This window comes from Leucoraja erinacea, chromosome 23 (assembly GCF_028641065.1).
Source record: "Leucoraja erinacea ecotype New England chromosome 23, Leri_hhj_1, whole genome shotgun sequence".
Taxonomy (NCBI): Eukaryota; Metazoa; Chordata; class Chondrichthyes; order Rajiformes; family Rajidae; genus Leucoraja; species Leucoraja erinaceus.
Genome location: NC_073399.1, coordinates 31,271,003 through 31,290,335, shown reverse-complemented (window position 1 = coordinate 31,290,335; position 19,333 = coordinate 31,271,003). Strand labels below are relative to the sequence as shown.

At 40.7% G+C, this 19,333-nt stretch overlaps 1 protein-coding gene across 2 annotated transcripts in view; it reads left to right on the top strand.

Annotated features, from left to right (window-relative positions):
* The window catches only part of LOC129708449 (alpha-1,6-mannosylglycoprotein 6-beta-N-acetylglucosaminyltransferase B-like), a 656,277-nt gene that overhangs the window by 112,173 nt on the left and 524,771 nt on the right, over nucleotides 1-19,333 (top strand). For both annotated transcript variants that reach the window (XM_055654227.1, XM_055654226.1), the window contains exon 3: nucleotides 8,133-8,271. In XM_055654227.1, coding sequence (XP_055510202.1) covers nucleotides 8,133-8,271 — 139 coding nt within the window. The remainder of the gene's footprint in view (nucleotides 1-8,132; nucleotides 8,272-19,333) is intronic.

The following is a 19,333-nucleotide window of genomic DNA, read 5'->3' as shown; positions in this document are numbered from 1 at the left end:
TGGTGGATTTATTTAGTTTTCCTGCTGCACATACAGTATATATACAGTACGTCATGGGATTCTGTTTAGATTTTATTTTTGTTCTTGCGAACAGCCGATCTTTGATTTTTTTTTTCTCTAGGCTGAGGTGTGCTTTGAAGATTTCATGTCTTGTTAGTAGCTTAAAAAGTCTGAAGTTTCATCTTTGAGAAGCTAATCTGAATTATATTTTTTTACAGGGCATTTATTCAGATTGAAAGTTCCTGACCCCAAACGCTGTCTGTCCATTCCTTCCTGAAATTGCTGAGTTCCTCAGGCAGTTCTTTGTTCCTCTGGCCCTTTGATAACATGGTTGCAAAGCCCTTTGGTAGCATGGTGCAGTCAAACCTCGTTCTTGTAAGAAAATAGGACGTGTCTTGAACCAGAGCTGTGAGATTAGCTATTGCATCATGATAGAGGATGACCACTGTTTTTTGAATTAGCTCATCTACCCTATACAAGTCCTTGTGGCACAGTATTAAAATAAGCAGACAACCTTTTTTTGAAAATCCATAATTTTAGGGAGATTCACATTTGTTTGATGACAGCAGTAAATGAAGGTGATAACATCTGTTCCAAGTAGTTCTGATTAAGACTGAAGTCAAGATGAGCTAAATTAGTAAATGATATTGGTGATGTGCAAGGATTCAATGGGTATTTCCATTTCCTCCATGGAAAGCATCTACATGAGGTGCTGCCTCAAGAAAGCAGTGTCAAGCATCAAGGATTCCCACCATCTGGGCCCTGCCCTCTTCTCACTCCTACCATTGGGTAGAAGGTACCCAATTGCCTGAAGTCCAACACCAGCAGGTTCAGGAATAGCTACTTTCCTACAACTATAACCATATAACATATAACAATTACAGCACGGAAACTGGCCATCTCGGCCCTTCAAGTCCGTGCCGAACACTTTTTTTTTTCTCCCCCTAGTCCCATCTACCTGCACTCAGGCCATAACCCTCCATTCCTTTCCCGTCCATATACCTATCCAATTTATTTTTAAATGATAAAATCGAACCTGCCTCCACCACTTCCACTGGAAGCTCATTCCACACAGCTACCAGTCTCTGAGTAAAGAAGTTCCCCCTCATGTTACCCCTAAACGTCTGTCCCTTAATTCTCAAGTCATGTCCTCTTGTTTGAATCTTCCCTACTCTCAATGGGAAAAGCTTATCCACGTCAACTCTGTCTATCCCTCCCATCATTTTAAAGATCTCTATCAAGTCCCCCCTTAACTTTCTGCGCTCCAAAGAATAAAGACCTAATTTGTGCAACCTATCTCTGTAACTTAGTTACTGAAACCCAGGCAACATTCTAGTAAATCTCCTCTGTACTCTCTCTATTTTGTTGACATCCTTCCTATAATTAGGCGACCAAAATTGTACACCAATTTTGGTCGCCTAATTATTGGAAGGATGTCAACTATTACAACTATTAGATTTCTGAACCAACCTGCACAACTCTCATGTGCAGGAAGGAACTGCAGATGCTGGTTTACACCAAAGATATACACAAAATGCTGGAGTAACTCAGCAGGCCAGGCAGCATCTCTGGAGAGAAGGAAGTCTGAAGAAGGGTCTCAAGCTGAAACATCACCCATTCCTTCTCTCCAGAGATGCTGCCTGTCCCGCTGAATTACTCCAGCATTATCTACACAACTCTAACCTTACCTTGGAACAGTTACGGCCAAGCTCTTGCACTACTTGTTTTTTTTCTAATTTTGTTTTTGCATGAATGTCTATATTTTTGTACAGTCTTTCTTTTAGAATTTTGTGTGTAATTTCGATATAATTTATGCACAACTTATTTTTGTGCGTTTGAGTCTATGTCTCTGGGGTACAGGTGGAAGGAAGATTTTTCATTGCACCTGCACCTGGCATTACTCACATGACAATCAACTTAAACTAAAAGTTAAGTGTGTTGCGCTCTCACTAGTAGGTTATTAACAAGCCATAATGATTTTAGCATTACGTAGTCTATGAAGTTGAATAGTCAATCTATGGTGCATTTGGACCATTGTGTGATTGGCAACTCAGAGAATCATAGTGCACCCCTAACCCCCCAGGAAGAAAGCAATGAAGATCTTTATTGATTAGCACTCTTCTGCAAAGTTTATTGTTTCCTCATGTGTTGTAAATTTTTAAAAAAGAGTACATTTTGGAAAAATGGTGGTCATACGGCCCCACAGGCCCAACTTATCCATGACGTCCAAAATCTCCATCTACACTAGTGCCACCTGCCTGCATTTGGCTCATATCCCTCCAAAGATTTCCTAACCATGTACCTGTCTAAATGTCTTTTGAATGCTGTTATCATATCAGCCTCAACTACCTCCTCCTGTAGCTTGTTCAATATATATACCACCCTCTGCGTGGTGAAATAAATTATACAATTTTTTTTTTTTAAATGGACCACAAATGCCGGTGAAAGTTGAATTACAACATTTCTATAATATGTCAAATATGCTTGAAGTTTATTGCACAAAGATAGGTGTTTCATTTTGATTTGTAATGTTGGTCCCAGCTATGTACACGGGAGTAATTTTGATTCATTTACAAAATCATCCATGCAAGGAGAAATTATATTAGAACTTGCATAAACAAAAATATATAAAATCGTGTTTCCACAAGCACATTTTAAAAATGCCATGAAGAATACCAAGTGTAATCTAGGTTTAATTACAAGGCAAGCTACTATGTAAGGGATATACAAGGAACTGGAGATACAGGTTTACAAGAAAAGTCACAAAGTGCTGGAGCAAGTCAGTGGGTCAGGCAGCATCCATGGAGAACATGGAAAGGTGATGATTCGAGTTGGGCTATCATTTAAAGGCCCGTACAATGTAAAACTTTGGTATTAGTTCACTCTTTTGGTACTTTCGTGCATCATATTTTTTTTTGAGTAAGATTACAACTAATGACAGATGTAGCTGCCGGATTGCTGTCTGATCAAATTGAGTGCAAACATGTTTAACACTAGTAACACATGAAGCCGTTAGATATGCAAACACTGAAAGCTCTCCAAGATTAATGTCATAAATCTAAAATAACTTGTATTGCAATTATTTATTTTGAGAGACTTCATATACGACTTCATTAGTGAAGGTGGGTGGAGATGTATTAGACTTAAATATGCTGCTGACAAATAGAGTGGAGAATGTTATTCTCTTTGTGTCAGGCAAGTGACAAAAGATATTATTAATAACCCAGATAAACCTTTATCTCCAGCTGCTACTATTATTATACGAAAAGCCACTGGAGATATTAAAAGATTAGCTTGTTTTATTGGAATAAGGACTAGAATTATCATTTAAAGTACCCATGCAAAGGATCTTTTGATTTTACAATTCATTACAAAAACCAAATGTAGAAATAATTCTCCTTTTCTATGTTTTCAGAACAGCTGCTTTACTGTTGTAACAGCTTTGTTATATTCACCGCGGGAATGTACATGGTGAATTGTAATGTTTGCAACACAGCAATCACAGCAGCAGAGTGGCGCAGGGGTGGAGTTGCTGCCTTGCTGCGCCAGAGACTGAGTTTGATTCTGACTGTGGGTTCTGCCGATATGAAGTTTGAACGTTTTCCCTGTGATTACTTGAGTTTTCTCCGGGTGCTCCGATTTTCTCTCTCATTGCAAAGACGTGTGGGTTTATAAGTTTATTGGCTTCTGTAAATTATCCCTGGTGTATAGGATAGAACTAGTGTACGTGTGATGACCGGTTGATATGGATCTGGTGGGCTGAACGACCTTTTCCATGCTGTAACTCTAAACTAAACTAGATGTCAGAATGATCCTGTAAACATGTTTGAGCCTTGTGAATTATTTACCAAGTGAACTCATTAACGTACTCTCTTAGAAACATAGAAACATAGAAATTAGGTGCAGGAGTCGGCCATTCGGCCCTTCGAGCCTGCACCGCCATTCAATATGATCATGGCTGATCATCCAACTCAGTATCCCGTACCTGCCTCCTCTCCATACCCCCTGATCCCTTTCGCCACAAGGGCCCCCATCTAACTCCCTCTTAAATATAGCCAATGAACTGGCCTCAACTACCTTCTGTGGCAGAGAGTTCCAGAGATTCACCACTCTCTGTGTGAAAAAATGTTTTTCTCATCTCGGTCCTAAAGGATTTCCCCTTTATCCTTAAACTGTGACCCCTTGTCCTGGACTTCCCCAACATAGGGAACAATCTTCCTGCATCTAGCCTGTCCAACCCCTTAAGAATTTTGTATGTTTCTTTAAGATCCCCCCCCCTCAATCTTCTAAATTCTAGCGAGTACAAGCTGAGTCTATCCAGTCTTTCTTCATATGAAAGTCCTGACATCCCAGGAATCAGTCTGGTGAACCTTCTCTGTACTCCCTTGTAACTCTTAATAACTCTTGTAGGTATTTAACTTGGAAAGTGATGTGAATGCGAGGGAACTTGGGGGAGTCAAGTAAAGGAATAGTTGAGTAAAATAAAAACCTGCCCGAAAATCTGCTTGAAACTGACAAGGTGGGGTATAATGTGTGATGTAAATCTACACACTTTGCAGGAAGAATGGAAATGCAGATTTTATTTTACAAATGGACACAAAGTGCTGGAGTAACTCAGCAAGTCGGGCAACAAATCTGAAGAAATGGGTAAGTGACGTTTTAGGTCGAGATCCTTCTTCAGACTGACCTGCTAAGTTATTCCAGCACTTTGTGTCCTTTGTGTATTAACCAGAATCTGCAGTCCCTTTGTGTAAACCAGCATCTGCAGTTCCTTGTTTCTTAAATGTCATCTAATATTTTATTATGACCAAGGATTGATTACAATGGTAAAGAGGACTGCTGCAAGATTAAGAAAGCCAACTGTGATCATATATGGCCTTGGTGAGGCTGCACCCAGTCTACGTTTGGTCTCCTCAACCATGAAAGGATGTACTTGCCATAGGCCGAGTGCAGCAAAGGTTTACTGGACTGGTTCCTATGTTGGAAGGTTTGCTAAATGGGAAGACATCAGTCTTGACCGAAAATGCTGTCTTACTATTCCCCCTTTAGATGCCTCCAGTCCCCGTTGAGTTCCTCCGGCACTTTGTCTTTTTTCTTTGCTCAAGATTCCATCATCTGCAGTCTCTTGTATCTCCATATGAAGACTATATTCTCCTGTGGGTCAAATGGGCTATTCTCTACATTAGGACTGTGTGCAACACATTGTGTGTGGTCTCACCAAGACCATATATCATTCTGTAAGTCTTCCTTACTCTTGTAATCCAAAGTGAATGAGATAAGACCTCATCAAATCTGAAAATAATGTTCAGAGTGTGACAGCACTTGAGGTCCCAGGAGCAGGGGCACAACTTGAGCATAGGGCTAGGCTATTTAACAAAGCAATGAAGAGAACTTCCTTCACTGAGGGTAGTGAACTTTTAAAATTCTCTATTCTAGATACAGTAGCTACGTGAGTCCGGGCATTGGAAATGGATATCATAGAACATCGAATATTAAACATAGAACAGTACAGCCCTTCTGCCCATAATGTTTGTGCCATACATGATGCCAAGTTAAACTGATCTCATCTGCCACTACATCATCCATATCCCTCTATTCCCTGCACTTCCATGTACTTTTCTAAAAGACTCTTAAACACCACCATTGTATCTGTTTCCCACCACCACCCCTGGCAATGTGTTCCAGGCTCCCATCACTATCTGTGGGGGAAAAAAAGCTTGCCCCGCTCATCTCCAATAAACGTCCCCTCCCATCACCTTATAATTATACTCACTAGTGTTGGACTTTTCCACCCTGGGAACAACTTTCTTACTGTCTATCTTATCTATGCCTCTCAATATTTTATATACTTCTATTAAGTTAAATTTAGTTTAGAGATACAGCGTGGAAACTGGCCCTTCGGCCAACCGAGTCTGTGCTGACTAGCGATCCCCGCACACTAACACTATCCTACACACACGAAGGACAATTTTACTGAAGTCAATTGTCCTACAAATCTGCACGCCTTTGGTGTGTGGGACAAAACAGGAATGCCCAGAGAAATCCCACACAGTCACAGGAAGAATGTGCAAACTCCGTACTGACAGCACCCATGGTCAGAATCGAACCCGTGTCTCTGGCACTGTAAGACGGCAACTTTACCCCTGCGCCACCGTGCTGCCTGCAAACTGCTTCCAGTGGCTGAAATCCTCTAATCCAAGCAGCATTGCAGTAAATGCTGGCGAATGGTGCTGAGGTGGAAGATGGCCATGATCTCTGACTGGTGGTGAAGGTTCTAAGTGCCAAATTACTTTGCAATTCTGGCAACGTGAGAAGCCAACAGAAGTAGTGCGCCACCGCGTCAGCAAGTTGTTACTTCCTGCAGAATACTTAATTAAATGACAAACACTGCTCTAACGCCTGCAGGTATTTACTGTTGTACGAAACAAAATTAGTGCTCTCTACAGAATCCACATAGTCAGCAGTCTGTAATGCTAATCAGTTAAATATAATTGCATAAGGCAGCTTGATTTGGTTGTTGGTGAGATGCGAAGATTACATTTTAATTTGTAAGCAATAGAAATGTCTTAATTTGATTTCTTCCGCCATGAGCTATATCGTTCCTTTACCCAGTCTCTTTTGCTCAATAAACGTGAGGTCAGTGAATAGAAAACAAACGTTCCCTAACTGCTACATTAATGCCATTTTTATGAAATTATATGCATTAAAGCACATAATTTAAAAAGTTCTGCAAAAAAACCCATGGAAGCTGTAAATTATACCTTAATCACAAACTTGTCTTTACGTTTAATTTATTTGGAATATCCATTATATTTTGCTATTATTCCAATTGATTATATGAAACATTTATAAAGTTTTTTCCAAAGTGCCTTCTAAATGTAATTTTCAGCAATTTGCTTATGTTATCAAGCAGTATGTTTCATCAGTTGACAAATTGATCTGAACAAATTGGTAGAATGAAGTATTTTGTCCAAGTAGGATACAAACTGTATCAACTCAATTAAACAAAATAGTTCTAATCCCTTAAATTGATCCGTTTTTACATTTACTTAACAGGAGACCAATGTGCCGTTTGAAGGCTAGATCTTTGATGGTAAACTATTTGCAGCCAGGAATTTGCAGGTTCAGCAGGTCTTTCTACCGAGGGGTTTGATTTGACTGGTGACATACATCAAATCTGAGCTGATGTACTTTCCATCTGCTTTCTGGCTTTCTATTAAATTCGACAAGCAGATACCAACATGTACTGCAATCATGTTGTACAACAGAAACACACACTGGTAGCAATTGCACAGCACCGATGAGATGTGATTTCTGTTTGGCTGCTAGCAATTCGCTGTGCAATGGCTCAACTTCATAGATGGAATGTGTTTTCCTGTTGAATGTACAGTTCAAGCAGGTCGCTATTGCAAGTAGGGGATTATTGCGTGTGGGCGGATCACCTCTCTGGTGAGGTGGGCAAGTTTCGATGGATGCTAAGCACTGAGGCTGGGTTCTTATAACTGAAGCAATGGAATGGGTCAATTTGCTTTGCAGGTTATTCCACTTGCCAGAAAGCAGAGCTTTAAAATAATCAAGAATCGGTATTTGGTAAATGCTCTCTGACACATTCATTTGCCACTTTAGGATTTAAAAAAATCAAAGGCATCTCTTTTTCTTTCAAAACATTGTTTAATAAATCATTCATAAAAGCTTGTCACTGTATCCCAGTATACCTGACAATAATAAACCAAGGGCAATATCAATACCAATTATCTTCTTCCCTATTCACAAAGTTTAGCAAATCTTGAAGTTTGTTTTAAACTGGAGGTCCCATTCTCTCTGATCATTACCACTAATTTTACCCCTCCCACCGTTGGGACTGTTCACTTCCAATCACAAACATTGGCTTATTTTAAAAAACATCTACTTGTCTCCCACATTTTTCCCATTTTATTTTGAAATCCTTTGCCTTCCAGAAGTAGTGTTTTCAAAAGCGATACAAAATGAACTGGTTTCGAAAGTTATTAAATTATTTATTTTGTGCATTTTCTTGAGCGCTGCAAATCTCTGCCTTTTGTGTAACCTACTCATTGCTTTCTACTGCACAATTGCCCCAGTGTAATGAAAATGTGATCTCCCTTGCATTAAAGGAATTGGACTGGAGTCCCGTGTGCTGAGAAAATTGACGGACATGTTGGAAATAATATTGAAGAGAATGGAGCCCCTGGCTAAACTGGAAAACGTGAGCGACTTCAGAAAGTTGGAAGAACTTAGCTCTGCTTTAAATCAGTAAGTACCCATGTAAAAAGAGGCATGTTGATGGCTGGTACACTTATTATCAAGTTCCTTCTGGTTTCTTATTCTAGTTAAACAAACAGATCCATATTTAGCTTTTAGCTACAATGTCAAATTATTCTGTTTTTAATACCATTTTAAATTACATTTTAAATTGAAGGTTTCAGTATTCTAAATTTTGATGCTCTCCATTTTAAGGCAATTTCCATGTGGAACCTTGTTCTGATTAAGGTGATGTTCCAACTCAAGGATGGTGTGTGCAGTCATTTTTTGGTGGTCTGTGTGTCATCAATTGAACCATGAAGTCAGCTTTGTGTAAATTCAGAATGTATTATCTACATGGTTTAATTCATGGTATGTTTGACTTTGTATTGGAGCATTGCATCTTCCGCACTGCTCAACTCGAGCACATAGTCTCAACCTCCTATTTCACTTTGGCAGCTCACAACCCGGTAGCATAAATATTGATTTCTCTAACTTCAAGTAACCCTTGCTTTATCTCTCTCTCTCTGACCCTCCACCCTTGTTCTCCGACTAGTTTCACTATTCTCCTGATTAATTTTACTGTTTGCATGTCTCGATGTCACCTTCCCCTCAGCGAACAATGAACATTCTTCAATGTCTGCTTTGATCTGTCCTTTTCACACCATACATGCTCTTTGTACCCTTCCATATCTCTAGTTGCCATCTCCCCTGACTCTCGGTCTGAAGAAGGGTCTCAAATGTCACCCATTCCTTCTCTCCAGAGATACTGCCTGTCCCGCTGAGCTACTCCAGCAATTTGTGTCTATATTAGTTTAAATTGATATTGCTGCAATCTAACTGTCTTTTCATTTTTTTGTGCTCATAGGCATTTCCTATGGCTTAGTAAATCAATCAGTGGTTATATATCAGTCCAAAAATGAACTAGCTTAAGATAATAAATAATAATAATATAATAATAACAATAATTTTATTTATAGAGCACTTTAAAAACAAACATAGCTGCAACAAAGTGCTGTACATCACTAATCATTGACTAAAAAGTCAATACACACCAAAAAATAACAATCAAAAGAAATAGTAGGAAAAGACATGTAAAATAAAGAAACATCAAAAACACCACAAACAGAAGCAAAGCCTCAGGCATGGTCAAAAGCCAGGGAGTACAAATGTGTTTTAACACTGGATTTGAAGATGGACAGTGAGGGGGCCTGTCTGATGTGCAACAGCAGGGTGTTCCAGGGTGCCGGAGCAGCAACAGAGAAGGCTCTATCCCCTCTGAGCCTCCGACTAGACCTCGGTACCTCCAGGAGCAGCTGACCAGCTGACCTGAGGGACCGGGCAGGAGCGTATGGGTGGAACAGCTCAGAGAGGTAAGGCGGGGCGAGCCCATTCAGAGATTTAAAAACAAATAACAGTATCTTAAAATGAACTCGCCAGTGTAGGGAGGCCAGAATTGGCGATATGTGCTCCCTCTTTTGAGTCCCTGTTAAAAGGCGAGCAGCAGCATTCTGAACCAACTGGAGACGAGCCAGTGTGAAGAACGAGCAACACCACAATAGAGTGCGTTACAGTAATCCAGCCGAGATGTAATAAAGGCATGGATTACTGTCTCAAAATGCTGCCGCTCGAGAATGGGCTTCACCTTCGCCAGCTTCCTTAGGTGAAAGAAGCTGGACTTAACCACCGCGCATATAAATAGTTAAGGACTGCACGCACAATTTGGCATTTGAACTAAAAATAACTCAAATTTATACTTTTGTGATCCCTCTCTTGCCTCTTTCAGTGTATTGTAGTCTTTATGATTTTTAAACTGTGTTTGCACAATGCTTTTGCCACAGAGTAAGGGAGCGGATCATAAAGTCACTGTTCCACATTTTGTTTTAACTTTTTTTTGTCTTATACAGTTGATAGGTGATTTGAAAGATGATTCTGCAGTGAGCCTTATCTATGGAGAATCTGCCTCCCTTTTGCTTAATGACAGTAGTCGATACCTATGCATCATAGACACAAATAGCTGGAGTAACTCAGCAGGACAGGCAACATCTCTGGAGAGAAGGAATGGGTGACGTTTCGGGTCGAGACCCGCAACGTCATCCATTCCTTCTCTCCAGAGATGTTGCCTGTCCCGCTGAATTACTCCAGCTTTTTGTGTCTACCTTCGGTTTAAACCAGCATCTGCACTTCCTTCCTACACCTATGCATCATTATCTTTTGGCACTTTGGCCTTCATCAGTTGGAGAATTGAGTATAGAAGTTGGGAGGTCATGTTTCAGTTGTATAAGACGTTGATGAGACCGCATTTAGAATATTGTGTTTAGTTCTGGGCACCATGTTACAGGAAAGATGTTGTCAAGCTTGAAAGGGCTCAGAGAAGATTTACGAGGATGTTGCCAGGACTAGAGGGTGTGAGTTAAAAGGAGAGGTTGAGTAGGCTGGGTCTCTATTCCATAGAGGGTAGGAGAATGACGGGAGATCTTATAGACGTGTACAAAATCATGAGAGGAATAGATTGGGTAGATGCACAGAATATTTTACCCAGAGAAGGGGAATCAAGGACCAGAGGACATGGGTTCAAGTTGAAGGGGAAAAGATTTAATAGGAATCTGAGGGGTAACGTTTTCACACAGAGGGTGATGGGTATATGGAACAAGCTTTCAGAGGAAGTGGTTGAAGCTAGGACTACTGTATCCCATCATTTAACAAACAGTTGAACAGGTACATGGGTAGGACAGGTTTGGAGGATTATGGACCAAGTGCAGGCAAGTGGAACAAGGGTAGCTGGGACATTGTTGGCCAGTGTGGGCAAGTTGGGCCGAAGGGCCTGTTTCCACACTGTATGACCAATTCAATCTATTCTTTCGATTATTCCGAATTGAGGGCAAATCTAATTTGCAAGGATAAGTTTTTCAAAAGCTTTCTACTTTTGAAATTTTGCTCATCAGAGTTGTCATCCCTTATCTTTGATTTTGTTTTGTACTTTGACAAGTGGCATTCATGTCAAGGCACATCAGTTTGCATTGTCAGTCAGAACACTATATGGGGGAGAAATATAATCAAAGCACAAAAAACATTAAAAAAGAGATCCATGATATGATAATTTTCAAAATAAATTCTTTTTTTTAATATAGTGGTACACATTGATGTATGCATGATTATATTCAGTTCCTTGTAATAGATTCAATTAGCTTTACAATTGAATAATAATCTGTTTAAAGATAGTTTCTGTAATTTTCACCTGAAAAAGTGGCATACTAATAGAAATAAATTATTTATAGCAAATTCTTTTATTCAAATAATGTAGGTGCCAATGACACAATATTTTCTTGGGCTTTATTGCAGAAAAAACACTGCGTCCACTTGCAACCGCATACTTGATCATCAGCAATATTGATACCCCGATTAAAACTTACTGCATGTTTCTCAGAGGGAACAATGAATAATTCCACAGAGTAGAAAATGAAAATTAATTGTGTAGGAAGGAACTACAGATTCTGGTTTAAACCGAAGAAAGGCACAAAAAGCTGGAGTAACTCAGCAGGACAGGCAGCATCTCTGGAGAGAAGGAATCGGTGACGTTTTGGGTCGAGACCCTTCTTCAGACTCGTCGGGGGGAAAGGGAAGGCAGTAAGAGTCCTTTTCTCGGGGTGGATATGATGAGCACTAAATTCATAGGTTTAACATGGGAAAAGATTATTTACTTGGCATGTTTTTACTTACATGAAAGGTACTATCCGAGGAAGTGGTGGATGTGGAGATGATAACACCAATTAAGTAGATTTAGACATGAACATGAAGAGATATAGACAGTGATGTCGAGAGATATAGAACAAATGAATGAAAGATATGCAAAAAGTTATGATGATAAAGGAAACAGGCTATTGTTAGCAGTTTGCTAGGTGAACATCGTACATTTATGAATCAAAAATGTATATTCATGCATTTTGACAAAATTGGCCCCGTCAAAATCCGCACAGAATTCCACATGCAAGCCAAAAATGGAATGAGCTGGAAGTTTTCTCCTTTAGTGCTAAATAATGGGTGATGTTTCCTTTCAGTAGTATATTAGAAGTATTGCAGCATTGATGTAGAGAGGGATCCTGGAATTAAAGTCTCTTGGAAAGTTGCAACACAAGTAGATTGGATAGTAAATAATGTGTATGGCGCGCTTGCCTTCTTCGATTGTGGTTTTGAGTATAAAAATCGATAGGCCATGTTGTAGCCATATTACATTTTGATCAGGTCACATTTGGAGTATTGTCTGCAGTTCTGTTCGATGCATTACAGGAAGGAGGTAGAGGCTTTCGAGTGGGTTCAAAAGAGGTTCATCAGGATGCTACCTGGATTGGAGAGGCATCAGCAATAAGGAGCGGATGGATAAACTTGGATTGTTTTCTTGGAGTGTAGCAGGCCACGGGCATCCTGATGATGGAATTATGTGGGCATAAGTAGGGTAGGCAGTAAGAGTCCTTTTCTCGGGGTGGATATGATGAGCACTAAATTCATAGGTTTAACATGGGAAAAGATTATTTACTTGGCATGTTTTTACTTACATGAAAGGTACTATCCGAGGAAGTGGTGGATGTGGAGATGATAACACCAATTAAGTAGATTTAGACATGAACATGAAGGGATATAGACCACTTTGTGCACTTTACAGCTTTGTGATTGATGCAGATATTATGGGCTGAAAAAAATGGTTCTGTGTTATATGTTCTTTTAATATGCAGCTTTTAGGAGTGATCCATCCAGTCCTTCACTACATTTCAATTTCTCCTACTTTGTTTTGTGTTTGTCTTATACACGTTCTCCCATTAGTTAACAATGTCAGGGTTTATACTGAATTTCTCCTGTAGTCTTTACTTCAAGTTCAAGTGAGTTTATTGTCATGTGTCCCTGATAGGACAATGAAATTCTTGCTTTGCTTCAGCACACAGAACATAGTAGGCATTTACTACAAAACAGATCAGTGTGTCCATATACCATAATATAAATATATACACACATGAATAAATAAACTGATAAAGTGCAAATAACAGATAATGGGTTATTAATAATCAGAGTTTTGTCCGAGCCAGGTTTAATAGCCTGATGGCTGTGGGGAAGTAGCTATTCCTGAACCTGGTTGTTGCAGTCTTCAGGCTCCTGTACCTTCTACCTGAAGGTAGCAGGGAGATGAGTGTGTGTCCAGGATGGTGTGGGTCATATCATCAACTTACTGAAAACAAAGTTTTTAGGGAGGTTTCTGGCACTGGAGATCTTTGTGCTGCTTGGTATTTTTTTTCTAAGAATGACCATGCAATTCATTATACCTATAGATCCCAGAACTCCCTCGTTTCTATCCATTCAGCATACAGAATGGGTAATGGTATCATGAAAAGTCCATAACATTTTGAAATCCTGCATCCATTATTATTTATGCAAGTTTCAGAACCTGCTTGCATCTTAAACATCGGTCACCTTGAATCAGGATAGTACTATTAGATGAGAGAGAATGTAATTAGAATCAACGTAGTTGCTGATTTCTCTGAACTTCACACTCAAATTAATTAACAGCAGCTCTACCTTTCAAGCGGAAGAGAATTAGTCAGATTGAAGCCCTGGTTTCGACTCTTTGAGTTATAGGTATGGATTAAATGTCTCATTTACTTTCCTCCCACTCCCGTCATTCTGGCTTTTAAGAGTGACAGCAAAATGGCCGTCATTTGTCATTTTCTGCTGAGGCTCTCAAAATAATCTTGATAGGCTAATAGTGCTTAGAACTTCTGTATTACATCTCATCAGTCTGCCAAAAGTTTAAATTACCTTAAAATTAAATGTACACAAAGAGAAGTGCAGTGCGGATCAATGCTAGAGAATGCTGGAGACTCTTACAATCTTTCCATTTAGGACAGAGAACATGCAGCACAGCACAATGTCTGTGCCGAACACTATGCTGAGTTAAACTAATCTGCTCTGCCACATGTGATCCACATCCATTCTCTGCATATCTGTGTGTTTATTTAAAAACCTCTTAAACACTCTTACACACTACTATCATATCAGCCTCCACAGCCCCTGGCAGTGTACAACTCAATGTGGGGAGAAAATAACTTGCCCCGCTCTTCTCCTTTAATCTTTGCCCTTCTCACCTGGAACATATTCCCTCTGGTCTTTGACATTTCCACTCTGGGAGAAAATGTTCTTAATGTCTACCCTATCTATACCTCTCATAACTTTATAAACACCCATTAGTTTTCCCCTCAACCTCTGACTTTAATCATAAACTCTGATACCTCATCAGAATTAAATTAACAATAAAGCAATAGAACTGTACTTCCAGTAAAATTAATGCTAGTTTAAATCTTTGCTATTTTGCTCCCAAATTCTTAAAAGACCAACTTAATTCATAAGGTACACAAAAAAGCTGGAGAAACTCAGCGGGTGCAGCAGCATCTATGGAGCGAAGGAAATAGGCAACGTTTCGAGCCAAAACCCTTCTTCAGACTGATGGGGGTGGCGGGGAGAAGGAAGGAAAAAGGAGGAGGAGGAGCCCGAGGGCTGGGGGATGGGAGGAGACAGCCCGAGGGCTAAGGAAGGGGAGGAAACAGCAAGGGCTAACAAAATTTGGAGAATTTAATGTTCAAGCCCGCAGGCTGCAGACTCCGCAAGTGGTATATGAGGTGCTGTTCCTTCAATTTCCGGTGTTGCTCGCTCTGGGCATGGTGGAGACCCAGGACAGTGAGGTCGGATTTGGAGTGGGAGAGGGAGTTAAAGTGCTGAGCAACTGTTATCCAGTGATAGTTTTTTTTTAATTTCCCAATACCACCAATGACTGCTGGAAGGATCAAAGAACTCATTCATCAGTCATTCAAATGTGTTCATTAATTTAATCATAATTAATTACATTTTCCTTTACTAATTTGCCTGGTTGAATTCTGACTGACTGGAAATGAGCTATTACCTTAGAGATATTCTTGCAAACCTTTAGTGATTATCTATTTGTGTTGCTCTCACACCGTGGAGATGTACCTCTGGGGAAAAGGTCAGAATTAACTATTTTAAGAAATAATCATTTATAATAGTAATTTGTTAAGATGTGAGCTTTGCAGAACTATGACAATTACAACATTCAATTTGTTAGTGACTTTCTACTCGATGTTTCTTTTAAAGGTTGCTATCTACTGTAAAATTTGGCCTAATATCTCCATCCATGTATCAAAAACAGACAATGTTAGAAATACTCGGCAGGTCGAGCAGCATCTTTTGGAGTAGAAACAGTGTCAATGTTTCAGGTCAGAGGTCCCATGTCAGATCTCCGAAGGAAAATGAAACCTATAATGCTACAGGGAGGGTGGGGGTATTTTCTGATATGGTGAAACTGGGGTGACCATGGGGGATAAATTGGTTATCAGTTCAATGAGAATATGGGAGCCATTACAGATTGAGAATAGAGACAAGGAAACGTGGGAGTTTTGAAATGCAGGAAGAGGGTTTGCCCAGCCCATTCAATGGTACTTTGGTACATTGAAATTTCTGTTTTGCGTACAGTTCAGTGAAATCAAGATACAAGATACATTTATTTGTTACATATACCAATTGGTACAGTGAAATGTGTGAGTAATAAAGAGCACAGAACACGATAGCCTTTAACACAGACATCCCCACACAGCGGGATCAAAGTTTCCCCACTGTGAGGGAAGGTTCCAAGATCAGTCATCCTCCTCTGTTGTCCTCTGTTGTTCACCCGTGGTCGGGGGGCTCCCGAACCCCTCGCTCTCGCCGTTACGGGCGGCCCGATGTTCAGGCCCTCTTGCCGGGATGATGGAACTCCGACGTCGGAACGGAAGAACCACCTCAACGGCTTGGACATCCGAATCGGCCACTTCCTACCGGAGACCGCGGCTCCCGAAGTCCACAGGCCGCGCTGGGTGGAGATTCACGCTGATGGCCCTCGGCAAAAGGTCCCAGGACTCCACGATGTTGAAGTCAGCGCTGCCCGCGCTGGGAGCTCTCCAAACCCCAGCTCTGCGATGTTGAAGCAGCAGGCCCAGCACTCCTGAGCTACAAATGGCGATCCAGGTAGGCATCGCCCGCTCCGCGGTGAATCCAGTGCTGCGCCGGCGCCGCTGAAGCTTTGGCCGTTCCCGGGAGGAAAGGCCACGCCAATCCAGTTGGTTGGCCGCGAGGAGATGGGCGAGGACGCAACTCGGAGAATAGTCACATCCTCGTCAGGAAGTGATTGCGAAACAGTTTCCCCCTTACCCTACCCCCCTCCCCCACATTGAAAAACTAAGGAAACCTCCAAATCACACTTTTAAAACAAACTAAAAATAAAAAAAAGATAGAAAAACAGACAGACTGTAGGCAAAGGCTGCCATCAATGCGGCGCCCCTAGTGGGCACATCTTGCTATACATAGACACATTCATACGCAAGTACAAAATTGTAGGTATATGGATAACACCGAGGCAGTTCGCAATAGTTGCCACGTTTCTGGCACTGTCTTAGATCCAATATTTAAAATTTGTTAAAAATAAAGTTTCTAACTTGGTCATAAAGGTCTGTTGTCGTGGCAGTGGCATTGGAGCTTAGTTGGAGGGTTCCGCTTGACCAGACGATGTTGTTGGTGTCCCCCACCACTGCTCTACTGCTCTGTTCAGTGCAGCTACAGGCCATGACCGACCCATGTAGGGCCGGCATTAGGAGGTGCGGGGCCCAATTGGGAACAATTTTGATGAGCCCCAGGTTCCCAGCCAAGGTCTGTAGAATCATAGAAATATAAATAAAGTCTATTATAGACTTTATATCCCTATAGTAAAATGGAAAGTAATCAAAATGTGCCCTATATTTTTAGACCCTTTAGAAGAAACAATGAATATTAAGGCTGATTCACAAAAATTAATATCATACTTTTATAATAATATATTAAATAGAGAATCACCCTCAACAGAAGGACTAAGGGAAGATTGGGAACATGAGCTAATGATAAAGATCTCGAAGGGTAGATGGGAAAAGTATTTGATGAATACACATAACTGTCCTATTAATGCAAGACATAATTTAATTCAATTCAAATTATTACATAGACTATATTATTCAAAAACGAGGTTGAATAAATTTTATCCAAACGTCTCTCCCAGATGCGATAAATGTTTGTTTTAAAATGCTAATATAACACATTCATTTGTAGGATGTACAAAGTTGAATAAATTTTGGAGTGATATATTTGATATATTTACAAAGCTTTTCAAGTCAAGAATAGCCTTGACGGAATGGATTATATTTGGAATAATAGGAGAAGATACCAATTTAAATAAATACCAAAATGTTTTTTTAAATTATGGGTTAATAATTGGAAAGAAATTGATACTTAAATTTTGGAAAAATACAACCATACCAACTGTTAAAATGTGGATTAGGAATATGATGGACATAGCACGCCTTGAAGAAATGAGACTCCGACTAATAGATAAATATGACCAATTCTTAAGGCGTTGATCTCCTTTCATCGACTTTTTGGAATCATGTGATGCAGCGGTACCGTAAAGATTGCTGATTTCAATTCATGACGCGGATAGATCTACATCTCCGAATACAGATTTGAAAAATTCTCTTTTAAGGGGCCTTCTCTTCTATTTCTACTTTCCACTTTTTATTTTTATTTTTTATTTTTTATATACACACTTCACGTTTTTCTACTCTCTACCACCTATTTTTCCACTTTTTCCTCTTTCTATTGTTTTCTTTTTCTTGTCTTGCTTACTTCCTTCTCATAACATAAAACTAGAGGTTGTACATAGAATGGATTACGGTATTACATAGTTGGCACCTAAAATTAGGTTCCACTGTACTGTTTTGTACTGTATTAACTTCTAATAAAATAAACAAAACAAAAAAAAAAGTACCTGCGAGTTAACGGACCAAACAGATCTAAGATACATTTTAATATAAAATTGCATACTTGTAAGCCTATAAGTAAGAAACAAAATGTGTAGATCACCTCTGAAAAGTACATAGAAACAATACCACTTGTTTTAGTGACTGTGAAATGAAAAAAAAGGTTATTTAATTAACCAGATCCTGGAAAACCAATAACAATTGGTGAAAAGCCAGTCCAGGCGCGCGTGTGTGTGTGTAAACGTTGCTCCAACCCCCGGCCCGGCCCTCCCTGTATTGTTCACCGCACCTCCCCGGGGAGAGAGAGGGGTGGAGCCAGGGCTGTGTGCGTGAAGCACGGCGACTGGCGAGGCGGGAGCGCTACCCCAGGACCGTGAGGGAAGGACCCACCTCCCCCTCTCCCCCTTCTCCATTCACCCCTCACACCCCCTTTCCCGTCTACCCATTTCTTCCCCCTCCATCCCTCTACTCTCTCTCCACCCCTTTACCCAGAGTAGATCGAGCTGAGCCGGGAGTAGATTACCCTGGCGCGGGGCCCCCTTAGGCACGGGGCCCAATTGGGAGCAATTGGTCCAATTGGCTTGAGGCCGGCCCTGGATCCATGTCCCCTGTCTCTTGGTGTGGTGCCCGATCCAATTGAACCTAGGCTGCTGCTAGGCCTCCAGCGGCCCACTCCACAATCACAATGGTCTGGCTGCGCATGTCCTCTGCAACCAATGGAGGCGAAAAAGAAAGGAAAGTGACCCTTATCTCCAGTACTCTTTGTCCCACCCTGTCTCCAGTGAGGATTCTTTTCCATTCTCCCAGTTCCTGCATTTCTGTCATATTTACTTTGACCATGAGACGTTCCATACGGGTGCCTCTGAAATGTCATCTTAATTTCAGAATCTGGGCTTTCTCTTTACTGCTGGTAGCAGCTCTGGACCAAATCTCTTCCATTTCACATGCCTCTACACACAGCTCCTTTCACTGGGATGGATAAAGGACAGAGTTCTCCTGGTCCTCGCCTTCTACCCCACCAGTATCCACTTTTAACAGATCATTCTCTGCAGTTTCCACCACCGTCAAAGAGATTCCAGCACCACACAACCTCCCTGTGGCAGACTTTAGTCAACAATATGGGCAATAATGAACGGCACAGGGACACAACGGTAGGGTTGCTGCCTCACAGCTCCAGAGACCCGGGTTCAATCCTG